At 59.2% G+C, this 15,109-nt stretch overlaps 1 protein-coding gene across 6 annotated transcripts in view; it reads left to right on the top strand.

Moving 5' to 3' along the window:
- KCNQ2 (potassium voltage-gated channel subfamily Q member 2) overlaps nucleotides 1-15,109 on the top strand; it is a gene marked incomplete at both ends in the record, with an annotated part of 52,980 nt that overhangs the window by 22,928 nt on the left and 14,943 nt on the right. For 5 of the 6 annotated variants that reach the window (XM_079784259.1, XM_079784261.1, XM_079784262.1 and 2 more), the window contains 9 exons: nucleotides 4,277-4,367; nucleotides 4,859-4,985; nucleotides 5,277-5,452; nucleotides 6,372-6,497; nucleotides 6,651-6,761; nucleotides 7,490-7,585; nucleotides 10,564-10,658; nucleotides 11,752-11,781; nucleotides 14,811-14,879. In XM_079784259.1, coding sequence (XP_079640385.1) covers nucleotides 4,277-4,367; nucleotides 4,859-4,985; nucleotides 5,277-5,452; nucleotides 6,372-6,497; nucleotides 6,651-6,761; nucleotides 7,490-7,585; nucleotides 10,564-10,658; nucleotides 11,752-11,781; nucleotides 14,811-14,879 — 921 coding nt within the window. The remainder of the gene's footprint in view (nucleotides 1-4,276; nucleotides 4,368-4,858; nucleotides 4,986-5,276; nucleotides 5,453-6,371; nucleotides 6,498-6,650; nucleotides 6,762-7,489; nucleotides 7,586-10,563; nucleotides 10,659-11,751; nucleotides 11,782-14,810; nucleotides 14,880-15,109) is intronic. The other variant, XM_079784263.1, reaches the window with a different exon arrangement.

Raw genomic sequence — 15,109 nt, forward strand, 5'->3', positions numbered from 1 at the left:
GTGGGCATGGAGGACACCCCACAGGGGACTGCCCCACAAGGCCGCTCTGCATGGAGTTTCTCCCCGCTCCTCCCCCCTCAGCGGCCAGCGCGGTCAAACAACGTCACTGGGGCCCCTCCGGGTCCCCCTCCTCGCCATCGGTGCCTTCGCTGAGCTCACTGCCCGTGTCCTCAGAGCCCCCACTGGCACCGTCACTGCTTTCTTCAGCATCACTGGCCACGGTAGCAGCGCTGAGTCCCAGGTGGGCGTCTGGCCCCAGGCTGTGCTCCACAAGCTCATCCAGGCTGTCCTCATCCATCGCTGGACATGGGGTTCAGCCGAGCCTCAGGTTCTGTGGGTCACCGGGCAGGTCACCCTTCGGCTGCTCCTCCCGAAGGACTGTCGTAAACTACGACTTCAGGGCGAGGAGACCATCCCCTGGCCGCCACCGGCCCGCCCGGACAGAGGCGCAGCCGACGCTGCAATGTGGGCCGAGAGCCGGGAACTTCGCGCCCCGCCGGCCGCTCCAGGGCGCTCGCCGCTACCGGACTGAGAGCCTCGACTAGGCCCGGCCGCCGCCGCTACTGCGCGCCCCGTTTTTGCCTTTCTTAATCTTTATGTACATAGACCTTCTGAGCCTCTTTTAACAGCTCTTCGACACTTCTATCCTTCCAGTTCTCTACCTTGGCAGTTTTCTTGAGATGTCTGGCCAACTATTGGTGACAAAATGTAATTTTAATATTTCTTGGCCCAGCAGGTCCTCAGGGTCTGGCCCAGAGTACTTTCTCATTTGCTCTTTTAGTCTGGGTACAATTCTTTGCCCTGCTGACTATTGAAGGCCTTATTTAGGTTCCGAGACGGGGGAACTGCTCCCCTAACCCCTCTAATGATTCGCTCCCTGAGATCTCTCGTGTCCCCTGTGGGCCTCATTGGTAAGGTCCCACCGGGGCCCCGGGTTTGGAGATCTCACCTCTGCTGGAAGCACACCAGGCCAGCCAGGTGCTCCCTTCCCCAGACAGCCATGGCCGACCTTCAAATCACTCCCCCTTCTTTCAGTCTAGCTAGTCAGCTGAGCCACGTGGGTCTTCCAGCAGAGTTTTTAACTTTTTTTACTGCTCCAACTCCGTTCACAGCCTAGAAAAGCTGGTTTCTGATGGCGCAGTGACCTCATGGCGGTTGGAGCCTTATCAAGATTGCTCTCCTCCCGAGGGGGAGGCTGGGATTGTAAATCGCCATCTTGGCTGTTCCCTCAGATCATCCCCCTGGTGGCATAGGGAGGGGAAGGCAGGACAAGGGTCTCATTCCTGTCTGCCCTTGTTCTCTTTTAGATTTTTACTGAAAAGCTTTATCTAAATTCTTCATTTTAGTTAATCTATTTATTATATCTTAACAACTTTAAGATTTTAAAAGCCAATTATTACCTAAAGCATTTTCTTGACTAATTTTGTAACAGGGATAACTCAATGTGAAAGTATCATTTTATTTGAATTATGCTGTTAACTATGATTGCCCTTTCTGTTCCAAGAAAGGACTCACTAATCTGGCTGGGAGTCCTGTGCCTCCAGGACCAGCCTTGGGATGCGGTCCATCCTCATTCAAGAACCACCCATTCTCTTGCGGCCGTGACCCCAAGGTCAGCCTTAGTTCCGTCTTGGCTGGCCTGCACGGGTTTGTGACGTCACAAGCAGGCGCAGACCACCCACTTCCTGTCTCGGGCCACCTGCTTCCCATCCTGGTCCCATCCTGGTTCATACCAACGCTGACAACTGGATGTTTAATGGATATGATGCTGGGCAGGGTTTTGCAGATTTCTCCGCCCTGCTGAGTTCCGCAAGCACCCAAGTACCGCCTCCCATTCTGCCACTGGGAAACCTCGGGCTTTTTCCTTTCCCCTCCCGCTCTGCCTCAGGTGGGGAAGATAATGGTTTGTTAGGCTTGGAATTAGATGGCCTTTGTTTTAAATTTCCCTGGGTTGCAATCTTTACAAATTTTACACTTTTGAATTAATCTTAGAATCTTAAAATTTTAACCCAGCACAGCAAAATCATAAATCAGGGAAGAGCAAATTAAAGTCCCTAAAAGTTAGCCAAAATTGCATCACAGATATATAGACAGAAATCTCACTAGCTAAAAGTTTCTGGCGGGCCAACACCCTGCAGGGAGAGCAGGATGAATCCCCAAGAATAAGGATTCTTGGCAGCTGCTGGGACGTAATGCAATCTCTGTCACAGGTTCAGGCCCACCACACACAACTGGGCTTCCCCCAAGGCGGGATTTGCCCATCTTTAAACAAATTAAACAAAAAACAGACATAAAACATCAACACACACTCTCATACAGGCGCACGCAACACTAAAAGTTTCCACCCAGAGCAATGTCTCTGTCCCGGGTTCGGGAACTTGCCTCCCCAGAACCTCAGCATTCTCCCAATGGACTATTCAGGGGAATGGATTCCCTAGGCCTAGAATTTCTGTTTCCATCCTCGGCAGGTCCCCTGTGACTATGTACTCAACCCCCCATGGTGGAGGTTTCTCGTACTCCCCGAGATCTGCTTCGTCCCTCTCTGGCCGCTTCCCTCCCAAGAGAACGGAACCGCAGATCAGAACTCCGCACTCGCTTTATGTCCAAGACACATCCCAGTCACATATGCCCGGCCTCCGAGGACACCCAATCACCAAAGCAGTACTCAGTCCATTTCCTGCCTTGGCTCATGCATGAGGTCACCTGATTGCCGCGGGTCTTGCTTGGGCCCTTCCTGCGTTGCTGGCTGACTCTCGATCCCGAGCTCGTAGTCAGCCCAGAGGTAATAGCTGTCCCTCCTCACCAAGGCCGCCGCAACTTGGCAGCGGGGCGCACCTCCTCAGGAGAGGGGTACATTTTCCCTGTAGCGACAGACAGTATCCCACACATGCCCCCAAATTGTTAGAAATAAGGTGAGCCCCCCCCCCCCCCCAAGTCAGGGATCCTGGTAGAACACAAAACATACTTGGGAGCCAGGCAGTGAGGCGAATATCTTTACTTCTACGTAGAAGGGTGCACACACATGGTCTGGAAGCATGTGCACAAAGAGCAGGGGGGCTGCTTGGATTTATAATCCCTTACGCATGTGACCTGTCCCTCGCTCTTGATTGGAGCTCAGGCGCACAGTCTTTCGCAATTGGCTAATTCAAAGGGAGGGGTTGGCCTTTGCTGTTTCAAGATGGCAGTACCCAGGGGAGCTGCAAGCCATGCGGCCAACATGGCGGCTGCCAAGTCACGCAGTCCAAAATTGGCTCTCTAAACTGTTCTTTGACAGAAAAGATGATTTGTTTATTCTCACATTGGTGCTGAGTGCATGCTCGCGGCAGCCAGGCTTGGGTTCAGGCAGGATGCCCAGCAGTAGGGCACTAGCAGGACCGGGGTGGGGCTGGGCCCGAGTGGGTGTTGCTGTGGCCAGGCTCAGGTTGGACAATGTAGCGTCAGCCCCAGAGGATCTCAGCCCTTTCACCCACTGGGACACTCGTGGTCTCAACTCTTGGGGCCTGTGAAGCTGGAGCCGGCAAGAAGGGGTGTCCAGGTCGTTAGGACATGTGGGAGGGGTATGGTGTGGGGCCCTGGTCCAGGTTCCCATGCCGTGTGCTTTGTGCCCCTTGGAGCCCTGGAGCAGGCCCTCAGCCACCATGGACTCTGCTCCCTGAGACCCCACCCCACCCACCCAGCCTGTCCTGGCAGGTGCTCTGGGTGCTCTCGGGGCTCTGGGGGTTCTGGGGGCTCTGGGGGCTCTGAGGGCTCTGGGGGCTCTGAGGGCTCTGAGGGCTCTGGGGCTCTGGGGCTCTGGCTGGGGCTAAGGGTGGCACTCTGGATGGGGCCTGGGCATCCACACTGCCTGCACAATGGCCGCCGATGCCTGTTAGTCAGGAGCTGACAGGACAGCCAGCACACGGAAGTCCGTGGACGGGACCCCCACCTGGGCACCAGGTCACACAGGAAGGGCCCCCCAGAACAGGAAGGGTTCTATGCTGGCTGTGCGAGAAGGTCTGTATTAACAGGAAGACAGAAAAGTTTCTGCCTCGGCGCTGAGGAAGGACACGCGAACAAGGAAGCGTGGTGTTTGGGAGGCCAATGGGCGTCCTGCCGCGGTTCTTACATGTCCAGGAAGCTGGGCCTGTCCCCTTTGACTCTGAGTTTTGAGGCTGCCCAGGCAGATGAGGGGCATGGGCGAGAGTGTGGGATGGGTCCTGGGGGCTCCCCTGGGCTTCGGTGTCCTGGCTCACGGGCTCCTTCACTGCCTCTGCTGACGGCGCCTCCCTGGTCCCAGGTTCCTGCTGGTCTTCTCCTGCCTCGTGCTCTCCGTGTTCTCGACCATCAAAGAGTACGAGAAGAGCTCGGAAGGCGCGCTCTACATCCTGGTGAGCCCGCGGGGAAGGGGCTGGCCTCGGACAAGGCATCCCACCTGCCTCTCCCCAACATCCCAGCCCCCAGTTATGCCCCAGCCTGACCTGGCCTGGTCCCCACCCTGTCATCACAGTGCCTGACAACCCCCATTGCCCCTACCTTCCATTCTCACAGATCCTGAGGGCCCACCTGGCCCCCTCCACCGTGGAGATGTGGGATGTGCCCCGGTAGACATGGTTGCGGCTAGGGTGGGGGTTGTGCTGCTCATAGCAGTCCCATGAGGGCCAGAGGCGGACGCTATGGCAACCACTGTAACTGTGGTGCTGCTGTTAGTGACAGAGGGGCCTCCCCAGTCCAGAATGCACCTCTTAGGAGCCCTCCCACCCCAGCCCTCTCCTGGGGCTGCCCCAGGCTTGGAGGAAGACCCCAATTATACCAGCTCAGCCAGGCCACCCCAGCCGCTGCCGTAGTCCCTGCGGTGGCTCAGCTGCGGCCTCCCCTGCAGGAAATTGTAACCATCGTGGTGTTTGGCGTGGAGTATTTTGTGCGGATCTGGGCTGCGGGCTGCTGCTGCCGGTACCGTGGCTGGAGAGGGCGGCTCAAGTTTGCCCGGAAACCCTTCTGTGTGATCGGTGAGGCCTGGTGGGGGTGCAGGATGGACTCAGGCTCTGGAAAGAGTGGGGGAGCCAGGAGAGACTGCAGAATGCGCCGCCTTCTTGGCATCAGAGGTCGTGGTTGCTGTGGCCTGAACGGCAGGGGCGCAGGGCAGCTGTGCCCAGGGCAGGGCTGGCGGATGATAGTCACAGTCTCCACACTGGGTGGGTGCTCTGCATGCACCCCTGTCCATCTGTCCATCTTCCTGGAACCCAGGTGGAGGGTCCTGTCCCCCACGCACAGCTGCCTCGAGCTCCCCCTCTCCGCAGACATCATGGTGCTCATTGCCTCCATCGCGGTGTTGGCCGCCGGCTCCCAAGGCAACGTCTTCGCCACGTCCGCGCTCCGGAGCCTGCGCTTCCTGCAGATCCTCAGGATGATCCGCATGGACCGGCGCGGCGGCACCTGGAAGCTCCTAGGCTCTGTAGTCTACGCCCATAGCAAGGTGAGCCAGCCTTAGCGGAGGGTGCGGGGCTGGCTGGACAGAGCCCAGGAACTCGGGCCAGCTCTCCCGCAAGCCCCCAGCCCGTTCGGCCCGGCCTGAAGCCACTGGCCCCGCGGTCGGATGGGAGTGCTGGATTGATACCGGTCACCGCCCATTTAGGCTGCAGCTGGTGGGACAAGAGCGGGGCTCCAGGGAGGGCCTACAGCACTCTGGGAGCTCAGGTGCAAGGAGGTGCCCTTCCTGGGAACCCAGCGGTGGTGGCCGCTGGCAGCGGGACCCTTAAGATGGCTGCAGCTGCATCCCAGCCAAAGCCTTTCTCCACCTTCTAGGGAGCTACCAGGAGGCCCAGACCCTGCCCTGCCTGGCTGTGCCTCCCTGGTTGTGGGTCGGCTCCATCGCGGTGCTGGCCGCTGGCTCCCAAGGTCCCATGTCCCCCTACCCACTCTCCCTCCTGTCTGAGCCCTGAGGTGGGGGCTTGTTCAGCAGGACCAAGGGTGTTGGTCCCTCAAGGTGCTGAGGTGCTGGACCCCTCAAGGGTGGCAGGCAGTCAGGTGTCTCCCCAGGCTCAGGGAAGTTGAGGTAGGGTGTCAGGTTCCAACATTCTTGCCTGATGGCCTGTCAGCTGCTTGGGACACTGCCAAATCTGCATAGATGTGTGTGCTGGGCTGTCCTTAGCCACTGTCCTCCCAGGTGTGAAAGGCACAGGTGTGGGGACACCCAGGAAAACAGCCACCCTGTTGCCTGCTCCGAGCTTGGGGCCATGTGGCTGGACAGCTGCTGGCCCAGGCTGCTGGGGGCTGTGCATCCACTGCCGAAGCCTTGGAGACACAGAGCCTCCTGGGGCGACCAGCCCTGGTGCCCTTGGGGGCAGGTTGGGCCAGACACTGGGCAGGTGCTGTGACATGGCTGTCTCTTTCAGGAGCTGGTCACTGCCTGGTACATCGGCTTCCTGTGCCTCATCCTGGCCTCGTTTCTGGTATACTTGGCGGAGAAGGGTGAGAATGATCACTTCGACACCTACGCAGACGCGCTCTGGTGGGGCCTGGTGAGTCCCCGCCGCTGGGCTTGTCCTTTATTGAGGATGTGCTCACTGGGCATGGCCTTCCTTGGGGACCCTCGTCTACACCCTCCCGTGTGCCCTGTCTCCCTATATGGCCACTGCCAGGCTTGGCGTGTGACCTGACTCGCTGTCCTGCAGATCACCCTGACAACCATTGGCTACGGGGACAAGTACCCCCAGACCTGGAACGGGAGGCTCCTGGCGGCAACATTCACCCTCATTGGTGTCTCCTTCTTTGCTCTTCCTGCCGTGAGTCCTGCTCCCCTTCCTGCCTTTGATGGAGGTGGGTGATGGGCTCCCAAGGTAGCCATAGGCTGCCCTGGGCACCTGTTCCCTAGGGGAGCATGGGACAAGAGTGGGGCTCCAAGTAGGGCCTACAGCGCTCTGGGAGCTGGAGGTGGCAGCTCAGATGCAAGGAGGTACCCTTCCTGGGAACCCAAGTGGGGCTGCTTGGGCCTGGCCTGGTAGCTTCCAGAACCTAGCGTCCCCAGGCTGTGGCTTCTGACCCCATATCTGTTGGTCACTGTCAGCTCCTTCCGGTCTGGTGGAACTGGCTAGTAGGGTCCTTGTGACTAGGATCAATGCTGTGTGATGACATGGCTCCCTTGTCGGGTCTCCAGGGGACCAAAGCCCCCCCTCCTCAGAAGGGGCAAGGCTCTGTTCTGCCCACCTACCACCGGGCCGGGCAGGGGCCGACAGGGGAGTGGCAGGCAGCCTCGGAGAGCCTGGCCTGCCCTCACTACCGTGTGGGCAGATCGGGGAAGGAGGATTAACCTTTGGGCCCAGATGTGCTCAGTGTGGGCACTGCCATGCTCCTGCAGGCTGACATGTCCTTTACCTCAAATCCAAGTGTTCCCCCAGCCTGGTATCCGGGGGATTGGGGACTGAGAAGGTGGGAGGTGGAGCCCAAGAGGCAAGTGTGGGGTGGGGGGGAGCACTGTGGACCCAGGGCACTTTCTCACACCAATGACTTGCAGGGCATTTTGGGGTCTGGTTTTGCCCTGAAAGTTCAGGAGCAACATCGGCAGAAGCATTTTGAGAAGAGGCGGAACCCTGCTGCAGGCCTGATCCAGGTGAGTCCAGGTGGCCCCCCTGAGGACCAGTGGAACCCCCCGATCTGGTCCCATTGTGTCCAGGAGCAAAGCCCTGCTTGGTGCGGTCCCGGTCTGTGGACAGGCCTTTGTCCCTCTAGGAGCTTGTTGGGCGGGAAGGCTAGTGTGTGTGCTGAGAAGAGGCCCAAGGCTGTCCAGAGTGCAGCACAGGTGGTGATGGTGCTGGTGCGGCTGCTGTCCTGTTCGGCCCCAGGCCCAGGCCAGCTGTCACAGGTGCCATCGAGTTGCTCCTCACAGCGCCCTGGTAGGCAGGGGCACTATCTCACCGGTCCTGCTCATGTGGGGTTCAGAGACTACACTCACGCAGCCAGTAGTGCTGAGCCCCATCTGTGCTACCCCTCACACAGCCAACCCCACCACTAGGGACACAGCAGCCACTCCATGTCCAGCAGTGCTTCCTGCCTATCCGAAGAGCTCGCCTTTGTTTTATTCACCTGGAAACTCACAGGTCAGGTGGTGTCTGTCAATGCAAAGGCACTTAGCTAGCTGCAGCCGCTGGGGCCAGGCACAGCAGAGGTGGCCAGCAATGGACAGATTGAAAAACCTGGGAGGTACAGGTTTGGGAAGGAGACAAGTGAAGAAATTAGGACTCTGGAAAGACCCCGTATCTGAGGGAACTAGGAGACCACACACGTCCAGGGCTGGCTGCAGGGTCAGAGGTGACTGGGGAAGACCCCAAGCCTCCCCTCAGGCTGACCTTCAGCTTTGCAAGCAGGAAGTACAGGCTAATGCAGAGCTGTAAGTGGCCTCCCCAGATGTTGAAGGAGCGTCCAACACAGAGCCAATTGGCAGAGACTGAGTCTTTGTTTCCTCTTTGGTTCCTTGGGTTTAAGGAAACCTCTGTTAAAGCAGTAGCTGACCACTGAGCGAATGGAGCAGAGACTTGAGTCACTACACAATACAAAATACAGCGTGTCTGAAATAATTTAGAGAGTCAGTAAACAAACAGCCATAATCAGCAAGCAGCAACAACAAACCCTGGGGAGGGGCAGAATCTGACTTCCAGAGGTTTTTCGTTACAACATCCAGAATATCCAGTTTTCTTTTTCTTTTATTTTTTTAAATTTAATATATTTTTATTGACTTCAGAGAGGAAGGGAGAGGGAGAGAGAGATAGAAACATCAATGATGAGAGAGAATCATTGATCGGCTGCCTCCTGCACACCCCCTACAGAGTTTGCAACCGGGGCATGTGCCCTCACCAGGAATCGAACCATGACCTCCTGGTTCATAGGTTCATGCTCAACCACTAATCCATGCTGGCCAGGCCAGAACATCCTGTTTTCAGCAAAAAATTATGAGGCATAAGAAGAGAGGGAAAGAAAGGGGCAAAAAGAATATTTGAAGAAATAAGGTTGAAAACTTTCCAACTTTGATGAAAGATGTGAATCGACACATCTAAGAAGTTCAAGAACTCCAAGGAGTAAAACAAAAACCCACAAGACACATTGTGGTCAAACTGCTAAGACCCAAAGACAAAGACAGCATCTGAAGGTAGCAAGAGAAGTGGCTCTTCAGGGATGAGGATCCCTAACAGCTGATTTCTCATCAGAAACTATGGAAGCCACAGGCAGTGGGATGACATATTTAAAGTCTTGAAGGAAAAATGCTGTCAGACAAGAATCAGATTTCTGGCAAAACTATCCTTCAGAAATGAAGGAGAAATGAAGACATTCCCATGTAAACAAGAGCTGAGGGAGTTTGTCACTGGTAGACTTCCTACAAGAAACACTAAAGGGCATCCTTCAGACTGGTCAGTAACTCAGGCCATATGAGCACTGGAAGAGGTAACCAGAGGCAAACAGAAGCGAGTAGTATTAAATTTTGGGGTTGTAACTCATTTTTTCCTATATGATTTCAAAGACCAATGCATAAAGCAATAATCATTGATCTCCATTTCTGGGCACGCAATGTATAAAGGTGTAATTTGTAACAGTAACAACATAAGGGGGACTGCATAGCAGCAGAGTTTTGTATCCTACTGAGGCTAAGTTGGTATACACTTTTAAGTACACACCCAAAGGTATTGAAAACGGTGTTTAATCAGAAATGTTCACACCAGTGTTTGTAGCAGCCTTATTCACAACAGCCAAAAGATGGAAACAACCCATGTGTTCATCAACAGATGAATGGATAAACGGAATTGCTGTCACCCATCACATTGAATATTATTTATTCAGCCTGAAAAGAACGAGACACGTGGATGGGCCTTGCAAACACGCTACATGAAGGAATCCAGCACCAGAGGCCATGTGCTATGATTCCATTGGCTGGGAACCAGGAGGACTGTGTGGACCGGGGGTTGCCAGGGCCTGGGATGTATGGGGTGATGGCTAAAGGGGATGGGGGTGGTTGATTCTGAGGTGAGGATGTGGAACCAGATAGTGGTGAGGATCACACAGCATCATGAGTGCACTAACTGCTGCTGGGTTGAGCACTTTAAAATGGTTAAAATGGGGAATTTTGTGTTACTTCACCACACATACAAAAGTTGGGGACGGAGACCCAGGCCAGGTCAAGGACAGTCTAGCCAGCAGGCTAGGACCCCACACTGTGCTCCGTTTGACTCCCCCACTGTCTGTGGGCCACTATGCTGGCAGGATAGAGGCCTGTGTTCCTTGCCCCGCAGCTCCTGAGGTCACATGGGCCATGTATGTCCCATCAGGACTGGGGAGGCAGGAGGTGACCACAGGAAACCAGGCTATAAACTGCAGGTGTCAGGTAAGACTGATGAGGAAAGGAACAGCCTGCTGGTGTGCCCCAGTCGCGCCGCCAGACCCCGCCAGCTGCGGCGGGCAGAGGTGCCCTCCAGTCTACAGGGTGAATCGGGGCCTGTGGGGAGGGACAGGTGCCTGGTCCCCTCGGAGAGGTGGGAGGCCCGTGTGGTCCCCACGCCCGGGCCCTGCCCTCGCGGCTGACCCGTCACGTCTCCCCGACAGTCTGCCTGGAGGTTCTACGCCACCAACCTGTCGCGCACGGACCTGCACTCCACGTGGCAGTACTACGAGCGCACGGTCACGGTGCCCATGTACAGGTACCGCCACCACCGCCTGTTCCCTCACGCCTCCTCGGCCGTTCATTTCCCATCTGTTCTGAAACCCCATTCTTTTTGATGTTCATTATTTTTATTGATTTTTGTTTATTTTTTTCTTTAAAATTTATGTGCTTTTCAAAATGGAGTTCCGTGTGTGGTTATTTCGCTGTTGATTTTGCTTTGTTTCATAGCTCACAGTTTTTTTTCACCTCTACCCCCCCTCCCCCCCCCACTTAGCCTCCTCGCCAGGTACATGGTGTTGTGGGCACTGCGGGGATGGCCCCCGAGAGCTCGGGCACACGCCCCGGCACAGGACCGTGGGGCAGCTCCACGCTTTAGAGCACCGGGGTCTGTGCACCGGAAAGGAGGGTGACCCCTGAACACAGCGAGGCTTTAGGACCGGGGACACATATACCGCGGGTCCCAGGCGCCCTTGGTTGGGCGAAAAGGGGCGGGAAGCCCTGTCTAGCGTGGTTGGTGGGCGCTGCCAACAGGCCCATGAGTCCGCGTCGCCAGCAGGCAGAGCTTTCCAGGCCAGAGCAGCGAGCAGCCCGGACGGACGAGAGTGGCTGCCCAGGGTTTGTCTGTGCCGGGCTGCTGCTTAGACAGCAGTCTGAGGTCATAGGGGCTGGGGGCTGCCCGGTACCCACCCACGCCTCATGCTCTTGGGAGGGTGGGCACCGCCCTGCCCTCTGCCCTATGCGGTGAAGCTGAGCCCTCGGGCTTCCCAGCCCAGGGGTGCCCCTTGCCCACCCCAGGGTTTGCGCCCATGGATCCCTCACCTGAGGGGCTGGGCAGGGTCCTCCTGAGGGTCCTGAAGTCAGGGGTGGCCTGGCAGGACAGAGGCTGTTCCCTCTGCCACTGGCCTCAGAGGAGACTTGCCACCTGGGAGAGTGCGCCCACGTCCGTGGGGAGCGCCTCCCGCCCTGCAGTGCCAGGCACTGTGCCCGCTCCGCCGGGCGGACAACTGCGCGCTAATTTTCTGTTCTGTTGTTTCCCCCACTCTCCTCGACTTATTTTCATTTTCTTTTCCTTATCCCGTTCTTTTTAATGTCCATTCTCTCCCCTTGCGTGTGTGTGAAACACTTGAAAGCTCGCAAGCTCAAACCTACGGGGCCTCCAGGTAGGACATGCATGGGACGAAAGCGTGGTGTGGTCTGTCCCCTGTGTGACTGTCACGGCCACCCAGTGTGCAGGCCAGTGGCCGCCGCCACGCCCCTGCACCCCTGCCCAGCCTGGGCCCGGCCAGGCCCTGCCCTGTCACCCCGTGTCCACGCCTGGAGTGCACTTTCCTCACCTCCCCGTTCCCTCTCTCAACTGTCCTCCCTCGCCTCCCGCCCCCAGCCGCTTTCTTGTGTTGGATCTGTCTGTCCAAGTCTTGGTCCTTGTCCTGCTTCTTGCCTGTCTCAGTGGCTGGGGTCCCTCCCTGGTCCTCCCCACCCCATGAGCCTACGTATGCACAGCACAGACGTGCTGGAGCTGGGGGCTCCTCGTGCCACTCGGGGCCACTCCACACCAGGGTGCCCGGGCAGCTGGCCTCTGGGCTGTAGAGTCAACGCCCCTTCTTCCTGCTGCCACAAGAGGGAGACAGGCCCCGGGAGAAGAGGTGGCCCGCGGTCCGTCCAGTCCACCGGATCGCTGTGTCTGGTCTGCACTGGGCTCTCCTGCCTGAAGGGAGGAAAAGATTGGGGGTGCTGAGTTGCTGCAGGAAATTTCTCCCCACACAGCACCCTTTCCTTCCCTGCCGAGCGGGTGGGACTCTGCTGGGTGTCACAGCCCTGCAGCGTGAGCGGCCGCTCCCCGTGTGGACAGAGCGGGGTCCTGGGCAGAAGCTCTCCCGCCCCCTCCCGGGGCCCCGTCCTTTGGTGTCGGGCGCGGAACCTTGTTAGGAAGTTAACCTGCCAGCCCCAGAGGGGAGAGGGGGGTCGGGCTGGCAGTGCAGGGCCCGGCTCCGCGGTGGGCGGCCCTGAGCCCCCTGGGCATCTCCACTGCTGACCCCCAGGCTTCACGCTAAGGAGAAGGTGGTGGCGGGAGCCGGTCCTCCCCAGTCTGGGGCCAGGATTTCTGGGGCTCCAGGTTGCCTGCCGAGATGCACCCAGACATTTCCCTGATGGTCCTGGCCGGCCCAGACCCTCGGGCTCTGCAGAGCCGCCCTCCCTCACACGGGGCCTCCGTGGCTCCAGATGCCCTGAGCTGGCTGGCCCCCAGACCAGTCGCTGTGCCTCCTGGGAGATGCCCCCGGCATGTCCCCACTCCTGTCAGCACACTGCACCCCCATCCCCCACGGCGCTGCCCTCGGAGATGACGTGTGTGCCTGGCCCTGCGTGTGGTGCCTGCGTGTTCCTGCCCACAGCCCTGCCCGCCTGTGTCCCGTCCCCTGTGCTGTGTGTCCGGGCATGACGTCCCATCTGAGTGTCCCTCACCTTGGACCTGCATGTGAGGGGGCCGTCCCGGGCTCTCTGCTCCAGGCCTGTGGGTGGTGGCTGAGGGGAGTGGGGGGGCAGCTCTGTCCCTGTGTTCAGTCCTGGGGGAGGGAAAGGGCCACCCCTTCTCCAGCAGGTCCCAGCACGCCAGGGAGCAGGGCTGTGGGCGGGGGGGGGGGGGGGGCGCGGGGAGGCAGGGCTGTGGGCGGGGGGTCAGGACTGTGGGTGGGGAGCAGGGCTGCCCCGGGAGGGAGCCGTGGGGCTGTGCCTGGCCTGCTGGGCGGTGATGGCGGTGGAGGTGTGGGTCCTAACCAGGCTCCTGAGCCCCTGAGGTGGGATTCTGGGAGGAGCCAGCCCAGGTGAGAAGTCCCAGCCGGGCGGTGCCTGGGGTCAGGGTCAGAGCCCTCTAGGAGGGTCTTCGCTGCCGAGGGGCGGGTCCTGAGTTGAAGGTTTCTGGCTGTGCTGGGCCTGCAGGCCCGGGAGGAGGGTGACTGGGCAGAGGGGAGTGTGGAGCGGCCAGAGGGAAGCCAGAGCTGCAGGGACAACCATCAGAGTCACGTGTGCAGTAGAGTCCACGACCTTTCTGAGTGGGTGAGCATGCGAGTGACAGGAGCCGTCACATGGAGGGACCGGACTCTGAAGGCCTAGGCTGAAGCGTGGGAGGGGAGGAGCCGCCCCAGCAGGAGTGGGCGCGGAGGGGCTGGGTGAGGCCTGTGTGGCTGGACGCCAAGCGAGGTTGCCAAGGTGAGGCTCAGACACAGTCCGGGGGGGGGGCGGGGTCAGGGGCCCCTGGAGTCGAGAAGGATGGAGGCTGAGGAGAGGGCTGGGCTGGGGCTGGAAGCGGGTCTTGGAGCCTGGTCTTAGGGAGGGACCCGGACTTAGCAGGCTGAGGGGTGAGTGGGGTGTCACAGTGATGGGGGCTGGGTCAGGAGGGAGAAGCCTGGGGTCACACAGGGAGAGTGGAAATGTGGGGGCAGGAGGTGGGGAGGCGCTGAGAGGGGGGTGAAAACGTCTCCCCGACGTTGGAGGGGACTCAAGCCCCAGACGAGGCTCCTGCCCCGTCCTGCAGGTGGAACTGGGGGGCCTGGGACCTCCCCAGGAACCTCCTGGGTCCACAGATCTCAGGCCCTGGTGTGAAGGCAGGGCCTGTATGAAGTCTGCCTGGACCTGCCCCATGGCCAGCAGGCGGCGTGGGGGGTGTGTGAGGCTGTCCGGTGGGTGTGCCTGGGTCTGGGGAGAGGGGGCTTGGAGCAGAGCGAGGCCAGCTGTCCAGGCCTCTCCCTGTCCAAGCAGCCTCTTCACAGCTCAACAGAGCTGCCCCGTGACCCTGCCCTTGCCCTGGCTTTGCAGAGAGGGGTCTGGGAGCCAAGTCTGTTGGGTACTGAGTTTGTGGCTGTACTGCCCTGGGGTGTTCAGGGATTGGGAAGGGGACGGGAGGGGAAGACCCCCTGCCTGTGCCCGGTGCCCTGCTTGACCCGCTCCATGCGGTCAGGGGTCAGAGTCTCCGGGGATGCCGGCCTGGGCTCTGCTCCCTTCCCTCTGCCGTGCATGCTGGTCACTGGCCACGTCCAGGGCCACGGCCCCAGGACAGGTGTGGCCAGAGAACGCAGATGGGCTTCCTCCGCCGGCGACCACCCACCCCATGTCCCTGGGCTCCTGTGTGAAGTGAGAGCTGGGGTGCGGTGTCCCCGGCTCAGGCGGCGGGGCTCACTGCTCTCTTTCCCCTCAGACTGATTCCACCGCTCAACCAGCTGGAGCTGCTGCGGAACCTCAAGAGCAAATCCGGGCTCACGTTCAGGTCAGCAGAGGCGCTGCCGCTGCCGCTCGGGCGCGGGGGTGGCGTGCCCGTGCTCCTTGAGGGGCCCTGCTGCCCATGGACCCGGAGGGGCGACACCGGGCATGCTGGCTCAGGACCTGGTGATGTCCGAGTGCCTGACACAGGTGTGGGGTGTGGGGTGGAGAGGAGGGTCCGGGGCCCACGTCAAGAGCTCTGAGTGGGCAGAGCAGCTGCAGGGGTCAGCGCTGCCC

This window comes from Cnephaeus nilssonii (genome assembly GCF_951640355.1).
Source record: "Cnephaeus nilssonii genome assembly, chromosome: 11".
In the NCBI taxonomy this organism is placed as follows: Eukaryota; Metazoa; Chordata; class Mammalia; order Chiroptera; family Vespertilionidae; genus Cnephaeus; species Cnephaeus nilssonii.